Raw genomic sequence first — 10,349 nt, forward strand, 5'->3', positions numbered from 1 at the left:
GTTAGAGAGTTGGAGGTAAGCTGTCAGATAGTTGGAGGTTAGCTGTCAGACAGTTGGAGGTCAGTGTCTCAGACAGTTTGAGGTTAGTGAATCTCACAGTTAAAGTTTAGCTGCCCAGACAGTTGAAGATAAGCTGTCAGAAGGTTGGAGTATAGGGTCTCATACAGTTGGGTGTTAGTTGTCAGAGAGATGGATGTTAGCTGTCAGACAGTTGGAGTGTAGTGTCTCGGACAGATGGAGGTCAGCGTCTCAGACAGTTGGAGGTTGGCTGTCAGACAGTTGAAGGTCAGCATCTAAGACCGTTGGAGGTTAGTGAATCACACAGTTGAAGGTTGGCTGCTCAGACAGTTGGAGGTTAGCTGTCAGACAGTTGGAGGTAAGCTGTTAGAGAGTTGGAGGTTAGCTGTCAGACAGTTGGAGGTCAGCTGTCAGACAGTTGGAGGTTAGCTGTTAGAGAGTTGGAGGTAAGCTGTCAGATAGTTGGAGGTTAGCTGTCAGACAGTTGGAGTATAGGGTCTCATACAGTTGGGTGTTAGTTGTCAGAGAGATGGATGTTAGCTGTCAGACAGTTGGAGTGTAGTGTCTCGGACAGATGGAGGTCAGCGTCTCAGACAGCTGTCAGTTGGAGGTTTGATGTCAGAGGGTTGGAGGTTAGCTGTCAGTTGGAGGTTAGATGTCAGAGAGTTGGAGGTTAGATGTCAGAGAGTTGGAGGTTAGATGTCAGACAGTTGGAGGTTAGCTGTCAGACAGTTGGAGGTTAGCTGTCAGACAGTTGGAGGTTAGCTGTCAGACAGTTGGAGGTTTGTGAATCATACAGTTGGAAGTTTGTGAATCATACAGTTCGAGGTTAGTGTGTCAGACAGTTGGAGGTTAGCTGTCAGACAGTTGGAGGTTAGCTGTCAGACAGTTGGAGGTCTGTGTGTCAGACAGTTGGAGGTTAGCTGTCAGAGAGTTGGAGGTTAGCTGTCAGACAGTTGGAGGTTTGTGAATCATACAGTTGGAGGTTAGCTGTCAGACAGTTGGAGGTCAGTGTGTCAGACAGTTGGAGGTCAGTGTGTCAGACAGTTGGAGGTTAGCTGTCAGAGAGTTGGAGGTTAGCTGTCAGACAGTTGGAGGTTTGTGAATCATACAGTTGGAGGTTAGCTGTCAGACAGTTGGAGGTCAGTGTGTCAGACATTTGGAGGTCAGTGTGTCAGACAGTTGGAGGTTAGCTGTCAGAGAGTTGGAGGTCAGTGTGTCAGACAGTTGGAGGTCAGTGTCTCAGACAGTTGGAGGTCAGTGTGTCAGACATTTGGAGGTCAGTGTCTCAGACAGTTGGAGGTTAGCTGTCAGAGAGTTGGAGGTCAGTGTCTCAGACAGTTGGAGGTTAGCGGCCTAGATGGAGGCACCCTCCCTACCTGGAAGTGGAGTTAATTTTATCTTCATATAGTGCCAGATCACAGAAGTGATTTATAGTTACCTGTCTCATCAATCAGGTGACTAACTTGTTGTTTTTAATCCATCAAATTTATTGCCTCATGTTGTTTAGTTTATTTTATGTGGTTTGTACATTGTTGGGTTCACATTTCCTCTCGCTGAACTTCACTGTTCGTGATATAGTGCATGATCTTTACCGCATGGTGAAGTCCCCCCTCAATGTGTTCACAGACACACCAACATGTGCGCGCATTAACATACAGAGACTATCACACTCTGTATAGCAGACAGAGAGCTGGAATAAATTAGAACAGAATAGAATAGAATAGAATAGAATAGAATAGAATAGAATAGAATATTCTTTATTGACCCTCGTTGGGGGAATTTTTTTTGTCACAGCAGCTTACAAAAAGTGCAGTAATGCAATAAACAATAAAAATAGAATAATGATAATCAGTGTTTCTCATTAATCAGTGAGACCGTGGCGGCCCACTACAGTCTCATTGAGCCCCACCACAGTCTCATATGGAGAAAAAAATACAATCTGTCACTGTCAGACCACAGACACATTACACAGCTGTACTTTCCTACCGCCCGAAAACAAGCGAGAACAAGAGTGCATGCTCACTGGTCACGCTCATAGGCGTCGCTGTTTACTTGATCCGTTTGGCGCGAACCAGATTCCAGCGACACTGGACAGAGTAAGCCAACTCTGATGTAAGAGCAACTTCTATTTTGGGCAATAGCACCCATACTAACTGCGGCCGTGGACACATTATCTCACTGTGCTGTCTGCCCCCCTTCTTGGGAAGAGGAGCGGCTGCACCGCGCACGTCTCGGTTCCAGAGTTTCAGTGACAAGAGCGGCCATACAAGTTTCCCTAGTATCGATAGATCGGTACTCAACATCTCTCCCTGGTTAGACATGTGCTGGCGTCAAAACATACACACTGAGAGCACACGGAGTGCATGTAGCCCCTCCCTCCCTGAGTCCTGCCTCGTAGTTGAGAGAGAGAGAGACGCTAGCTTACACTGGATTCCAGCTGTAGCGGCTAACAATGTTACTCCTATTAGCCACTTTGGCGGGTTGAATTATTTATTTGTAGTTTTCTAAAATGGCATCTGAAATACTAAACCCACTGCAGTATGAGACTACGGCACTACAACTCCCATGAGCACTGCCTGCACACAGTGTTTGCTCACTGGACGCGCTCGTCTCGAGCCTCTGTCTTGGACAGCCTGACAGCTCCCAGTGTTTAGCTCCTGATAACTTGATTTAAAACTTCACTCACGTCTTCTTTGCTCTCAATTGTAAACAGATTTCGGGGTTTGAGTCACAAACTAGCGCCAAAACTCCTGTAACTTTTTAAAAGTGAGGACGTTGATCGGATGGAGCTCATTTAATCTCACCCTGCACCGATCTCACCAGCAACACTCACCTATAGCAGGGGAGGGGAGGAGGAGAGGAGAGGAGAGCAGCGCACGTAGAGAAGAGAAACTGGTCACAGATACGAGGAGCTGTAGGAACAATATTTAAACCTCCTAATATACAAACATTTATCACAGCTATATGTAGAAAGTTCACTCTGGAAATACTGTAAACAAACCAAATCATTCTAAATAAATGAAACGTATGGTCCACTGTGACTTATATACAGAGGAGCACACTGACATGTTGGTGTTCCTCTCACAAAATCTGAAGTGAGAGGAATCTTGTTCCTCTTTTGAAATGCATTAGATTGCATAGCACTTTGCCCCTACCCCAATTGCAGAAAAGTTGCTTAACAAAAAAGAATTATTGCATTGCATTGCTTTGTATTCCCTACCTCCAAATACAGTTAAGTGAGTTTTAAATGTGTGACAAATATCAGAGTCCTCTAAATAAGTGCCCTACCTCAGTACAATTGCACTGTTTTTTGTTGTTTCAGTTGCAGCTAAGTAAATGTGTTCTGTACTGTTCTGTACTGTTCGTTAAATAAAAAGAGAAGTCTTTGCACTAAAAATCCCTGTGGTTGCGTGGTATCGAAAATCGTAACGAAAATCAATATTTTTCAAAATATCGTATCTAAGTAAGAAATCCAGTATCGTGACAAGCCTACTCTGCATACACAGGGCTGCACGCTATTCCCCCTGATAAATCACCCCATGCCGATCTGAATGTGGTGATGTGAGCACACCTCTCCTGCCTTCAGCACGCCCCAACATAACCATATATGGTCAATGCAAATCAGTACGTGCATATTAAGTAGCCATGTGTGCTCCGGGGTTTGTAGAGTGATGTCAGTGTAAGATGGTGAACACAACAGATGGAGAGAGTATGGAAGAAGCTGAATTTCTCTCAAAGCCAGATACACAGAAATATCGGGAAATATCAGTCAGAAAATGATTTAGGCTACATTTTGTGATGAATTGGGCCATAGCAAATTTAGGAGTCTATTTATTTTGGCTATGATCTGCTGTCACTGTAGAAAAAAAAAGGAAAAACAGAATGAAAAACAAAAAATGAAAATATAACACTCCCAAATCCAAATAAGGGAGCAGAGAGAAGAAGAATCGTAATCTGACCCTTTATCCCAAAAAATCTTTTTTTAAGATGTTAAATCAATATAAAGGGTTTCCAATTTCCTTTTCATAATGATAAGGGAGTTTACATTATGAACAATATTTAGTCATACCTGATGTGAAGGTCAAGCTGACAAAGCAGGGAAACATCCGTGCTTTCATCAGCGTTCACATACATAACTTCTCCCCTCTCTGAACCAACAAGGACCCTATGGAACAGACTTATCAATCCAAAGGGCCCATGTTAAAAGAGCTAATGTATACAAGTTTTCAGCCTGGTTTCAAAAATTACACTTTGGTTTATGTAGGTCATTGTTCATACACACCACTTACACACATGCAGTTACAAACTAGTGCCAGAAGCAGTGATACATGGCGCTTAAAAACATACACACACATCAAAACCGCCAAGGGTCAGAGACTCTCCCACCACAGTCTCCTAAACTCCTGTGGGAAACACTGATAATAGAATATAAAATTAGAAATTTGAAGAAGTATAAATATAAGAAGTATAGAAAAGTAGAAAAAATATTACTATTTCCATATTTATATAGGAGTGAGGTTTATATAAAAGATTGGTTCTGGAGAATGAAATGAAAGCACTTAATGAGAATTTACAGTGAGTACTGGAATGCGGTGCAAAAAGGCATGTATTTATTAAATGCTTGATGCCATTATGGTGTGTGTTCAGGTTTGTGTGTTATTAAGTCTTAGGGCTCTAATTTCTTGGCGCAGCGCAGAGGGCGCAAGCCTGGTGAACCCTGCACAGTGCTAATTTCATGAGACGCACCACCGTGCACTGCCAATTTGACAATTTGGTAGACTGTCTGCGCAGAGATGGATGTGACTATGCGCCAGGGGGAGGTGACAGCACATTCATGTTGGCGCAGTGACAATTTCGTGCCAAAAAAGTGCGCTGACAGCTCGCCAGCTCCAACCTGGTCTATTCTCGGCGCAAAGCGGAGCACGTCCCTGCAGCTGTAATTTGGTGACAGGCGTACATGTGCGCACATGTCAACAAAGCCTCAGAGGCAGGTTTCCAGAGTGTCAGGCACATTTTAATGCAATAAACAATCACAGCAATCACTATTTAATGTAACTGTCTGAACCAGCATATACATTCATATCTATATTAACTGTCCCGTCACATCTGATGTCAGATTAAAGCCGTTTGTCATAATGGAAAGTTAACCTGACGGCAGCTGGAAGTTTGATGCACATCTTACAATTAAACAATAAACAGCCTTAACATCTGATACTGAGTATATATCTGGTTCTCTCATTTCATTCAATTCAAAGAAAAGAGGGAGAGAAAAGACAAAGAAAAAACAGACAAAATAAATGTATGTCACTCAGGATTTACCCGTGATTTCCCATATTTCTCTGTTTTAGTCTTTATTTTTAACATGATCTAAAAAGATGGAGTACATTGTTGTAAGGAGGATGAGGCGGAGACACCAGGAGAGTTTACAGTATATCACCAAAGGTTCTATTATTTGTCGATGACAAACCTGGAGTGCAGGTGGATCCAAAGTATTCTGAATGGATAAGCCAGCTGTGTAACTGTCTCTTCATTTTGTACTCCTATTAATGACAAAGGAACAGATTACATCTGTCCCAGGAGCTGGCCCACACAGTGACGCGCTTCGTTTCCTCCGATTGCGCCCAGCTGTCCATTCTCCTGCTGCAGGGACAGCGGCTCTGACCGTCTCCGCTACCAGCACTATTTCCGTGGTGCTGGGGATCACTCAGACCAATGAGACGCTGCGCTTCGGCCGCAGCACATATAAAGGCGAGGAGAGGCGCTCATTTGATTAGCGCTCGGCTGTGTTAAACCTACTCACAGCTTTTCTCCTCCCTCTCTGCCATTTGCACAGAGGGAGGCGTGGACGCGGAGCTCTGTGCTCCCCTGTGCCTTGACTGCGCCTCTCTTGGCACTGCAGCAAACTTGCAAGTGCGCTGGTCACGCCCAGTCCGCGCGGCGAAGGCTGGCGCAGGGCAGGTGCGCCTGCGCTTGCGCCTGGTCTACGAAATTAGAGCCCATATTGCAGAAGGGAGGAATGACCTGTGGTAGTGCTCCGTCTTACAGGCTGGGAGTCTGAGCCTGCTGCTCAATTACCCCACAGTCTCATGTAGTGGGTGAGAGGGATTGTCCATGATGGATGCCAGCTTAGCCAGCATCCTCCTCTCACCCACCTCCTCTAGGGAGTCTAAGGAGCAGTCCAGGACAGAACCGGCCCTCCTGACCAGTTTGTTGAGTATTTTTCTGTCCCTCTCTGTGCTCCCCGCTCCCCAGCAGACCACTGCATAGAAAAGTGCTGAAGCCACCACAGAGTCATAAAAAGTCCTGAGCAGAGTCCTGCACACTACAAAGGACCTCAGTCTCCTCAGCAGGTGGAGACAACTCTGGCCCTTCTTGTACAGGACAAATACACCACAAGAAACATCTTCCAAGGTCTTCTCTGTGAAGTTGCACCCCCACCCCCCTGCTTCCATTAATGGCAAGGCTGTTAACCAGGGGGAAACACTGGTGAAGGTTTTATGATTGTAGCTCATTGTGATTTTTACACCATTGGGTTGATTCTATCTGCTCTGTTTCTATGAACTCTGCCCTGAGCTGCCAGGGCCCACAGATGCAAATTAGCCTTATGGCTAACTCTGGCATGTTTACATGGATACTGTGCTGAAGTGTTTATATATTTTTCTCTGATGGTTTGGCTCATTTCTTGAAACAGAAATTGTATTCTCAGAACTCTAAGATCATTTGGCAAAAGTCTCACAGTTCAGCACAACACCATCGATCACCTGCAAAAGCTCAATTCTCCCCCAAAACTGTTCACTCATGCTTCAAAAATGAATATTTTTCCCAAACAAAAAGTCAGTCCCAACAAAAAATGCAAAGATCCTTCTACATTGCTTCGACTCATTTCTTGGAACAGACCTGATGTTCTCAACACTCTTGGTGCTTTTGCTCAAAATAACCTGGATTGATCAGCAGAACACCATGGATCACCTGCAAAAAGCTCAACAGTGCAGTTATGAGTGAAAACCAAATTTTTGTCTCATACAAATAGTCAGTGCCTCCATAATACATCGTCCCTTTGGCTTTGTGTGAGCACTGCAAATCAAAACGTAAAGATGTTTTGTCACAACAGCAGAGGATTTTTGAAATATCCCTCATGCCCACCTCTCAGTCTGAGCCCAGTCCTTCACTGACAAAGGTTACTGTACTCATTTTTCTGTCTAGCTAACAGAATATAGTTACATAAACAGCTGGATTAAAAAAGGGAAAATGATTTTACGGTAAAAGTAGCCTCCAGGGTTTGACGTCACACAAAGCTAAGTAAATTTTGACCTTTGTTATTCACACACATAAAGTAACTTCCCTGCATCAGAGTATAAAGAAAATGTATGAAGCCCGATAAACTGTGATATAAACACATAAATAAAAACAAGGAAAATCATATGCAGCCTACAGTGCTGTAAATAAAGCTGAAGTGTCACCACTAACACTTCCTCCCTGGTTGCCCTCCCTGTCCTGGCTGTCCACGCTGCTGTCTGTCTGTCTGTCTGTCCACAGATTCTCGTCCACATCCCAGCATGTTTTCACAATCACTGACAGAACCTGTCGTCTGGACTTCTGAGATGAGTGAAACTCCTCCTTCCAGTTCCAGTTTCACCTGACTTTTGATTTATCCATTTCTCAAATGCTCCTAGAGATCTATATCTGGTATTCATGTTTTCATGTTGCTGAATAATTTTGCAAAAATGAACAAAAGCATATGCAAATTACTGAAATTAATGAGAAATGTAGTTATGTTGTGAACAATTGCCCAGTTGTTTGGGAGGTTTGTTCATGCTCATTTGAGAATGTAATTTTTGCTCCAAGAAATGAGCCACAGCAATGTAGAAAAACTGTAATATGCACTGTCCCTTTAAATATTTAAACAAATAAATAGTTAAATAACCCATCATCCATCCGTGATGCAGTGACAGAACACCTGACCAGCTGATTTTGACTGAGGGAAGTAGAACCTGGCGAGACGCAGAAAGGCCTCAGCAAGGATTTGAACCAGCAGCCCTTCAGCTGTGAGCTCATAGTGCTACCCACTGCACCACCATGCCACCTAAACCCAGGCTGCAATATATATAACTGCAAATGTTCAAGCCCATGGTTTAGACCTGTTTGAATGATTTCTTGGTTATCACTGAAATTAAGAGCCTCTTTCTGTCTGCTGTAAAACACTGTTTATTAATAATAATAATAATAATAATAATAATAATAATAATAATAATAATAATAACAACAATAATAATAATAATCATCATCATCATCATTCAGAGTATTATCATTATTAACATGTGTTTGGAAAGAGCTTGTGGTGAAAAGCTGCTGTGTACGATGGTGAGGTTATCCTGCATCCCACTTTTCACCAACACAGTACGATCCATGAAGCACTGACACTGTGTGAAGTAAAAATACCATTTCAGCAGCTCTGTGTTAGTCAGTGTGCAGTGTGTGTGCAGTGTGTGTGCAGTGTGTGCAGTGTGTGTGCAGTGTGTGTGAGGCTTTGGTTCGACTGTAGTATTTACAGATTTAACCTCACTTTCAGCTCTGTCGGTTATTCTCTGCAGATTTTCCTCCAAACAGAAATCTGAGTAGGAGGCTCCTCAGAAAGGAAAAGAAATGTTTTTAACAGGACAGACTGGGGATAGAGCTGGCTTCAGGATTTTATCTCTTCTTGTCACTGTTCATCAGCTGAGCAGTAAAACCCCGACTTGGAATCAGTTGGTTTTAAAAACAGGCAGGGACAGCCGCTCTCCTCTCAGGTGGATGCAGCTCCCACATCTAAGAGTGAAATTGATTTGAAATGATCTGATTTCTTTGTGCTGCTTTCTCTCTGAGTGAAAATATTTATATGTAAGGAGATTGACTCAGAGCAGTCGGCTGCAGCAGGCTTCAGAAGCTGACACTGTGGTTTTGATCCCCTTCCTTGAGAAATGCTTTCAAAGGCTGAGGCTTTCTGAAAACTCTAATCCTCACATCAAATTGGATTCACTCATGCAATTAAATCTCAAACTGTAGGCCTTCAATTTCTAAATGAAGCCCTGCTTCCCTTCCCCTCCCGGTGGGAAAAGCAATCTGTGTTTGGTGGAGGCTGGAGCAGCCTGTGTGAGTGTGAGTGTGTGTCCGCTCTTTCCAGCAGCAGCGGCAGCAGCGGCAGCAGCCTGCACACACGGACGCAGCTGAGAGCAGTCAGCAGTTTGTGCTCCTCTCGGCTCAGCCTGACTCTGTAACCGGCTCATGGAGCCCGGTGTGTCGCAGGCTTATCCAGAACGACCCCGGGCTGCAGGGACGGGACCGTGGCTCCACATCAGACCCATGAATGGACTGCCACGGACCTGTTTGCTTGACCTTCACCGCACACTTCGAGTCCACCGTGCTCACAGTCACACACACACACACACACACACACACACACACACACACACACACACACACACACACACACACACACACACACACACACACACACACACACACACACAAACGAGGGCGAAGCTACAACTTGATCAAGCGCCTCACACAGACGTCAGGAGACAGGGAAACACTCCTTTCAGGGGACGAGCAGAGACACCAAGCAGCTCACACACACATCCCCCGTAGTCACGATGCTCCACGCAGCACACCGCGGCCGCGCGTAAAACTTCAACCGCGTCGGTTTGATTTGACATCAGCTCCGAGAGGAGGGAGCTTACAGGTGAGTTTGGGTGAAATACTCACGGTGAGCGGCGGCGGAGGCTCCCCTGGAGGCGCTCAGACAATAAAAGGTGAGCACGGGCAGGAGGAAAAACATCTTCAGCCGGAGTCAGCGAGTATCCGTGCGTCCAAAACCCAGAGAGGGGCGACAGCGTCCTCCTCGATCCTCCAGCGCGGAGGGATGAAGGAGTGTGATGAGGAGGAGCAGACCGCTCCCACGACTCCCTCTCTTCCTGTGTGTGTGTGTGTGTGTGTGTGTGTGTGTGTGTGTGTGTGTGTGTGTGTGTGTGTGTGTGTGTGTGTGTGTGTGTGTGTGTGTGTTTGTGTGTGTGTGTGTGTGTGTGTGCGCGCGCGTCTCTCTCTCTCTCTCTCTCTCTCTCTCTCTCTCTCTATCTCTGTCTCTCTCTGTCTGTCTCTCTCTCTCCCTTTCTCTTTCTCTCTCTCTGTCTCTCTCTCTCCCGTTCTCTTTCTCTCTCTCCCTTTCTCTCTCTGTAGCGGTTTTTATTGGCAGAGCTGCAGCAGTGTGTGATGCCCGAACATCGACATAAAAAATGCAGGACAACAGCAAATATCCACACACACACACACACACACACACACACAGGTGCTGC

At 45.0% G+C, this 10,349-nt stretch overlaps 1 protein-coding gene across 1 annotated transcript in view; it reads right to left on the reverse strand.

Annotated features, from left to right (window-relative positions):
• Positions 1–10,119, reverse strand: part of cntnap5a (contactin associated protein family member 5a) — a 167,794-nt gene extending 157,675 nt beyond the window's left edge. The window contains exon 1 of the mRNA XM_074695141.1: positions 9,763–10,119. Within this exon, the coding sequence (XP_074551242.1) occupies positions 9,763–9,835 (73 nt within the window). The 5' untranslated portion in view covers positions 9,836–10,119. The remainder of the gene's footprint in view (positions 1–9,762) is intronic.
• Between the last annotated feature and the right edge of the window lie 230 nt (positions 10,120–10,349).

This window comes from Halichoeres trimaculatus, unplaced genomic scaffold, assembly GCF_033239565.1.
Source record: "Halichoeres trimaculatus isolate MK-OKI-2021-1 unplaced genomic scaffold, fHalTri1.1 fHalTri1_scaffold_19, whole genome shotgun sequence".
In the NCBI taxonomy this organism is placed as follows: domain Eukaryota; kingdom Metazoa; phylum Chordata; class Actinopteri; order Labriformes; family Labridae; genus Halichoeres; species Halichoeres trimaculatus.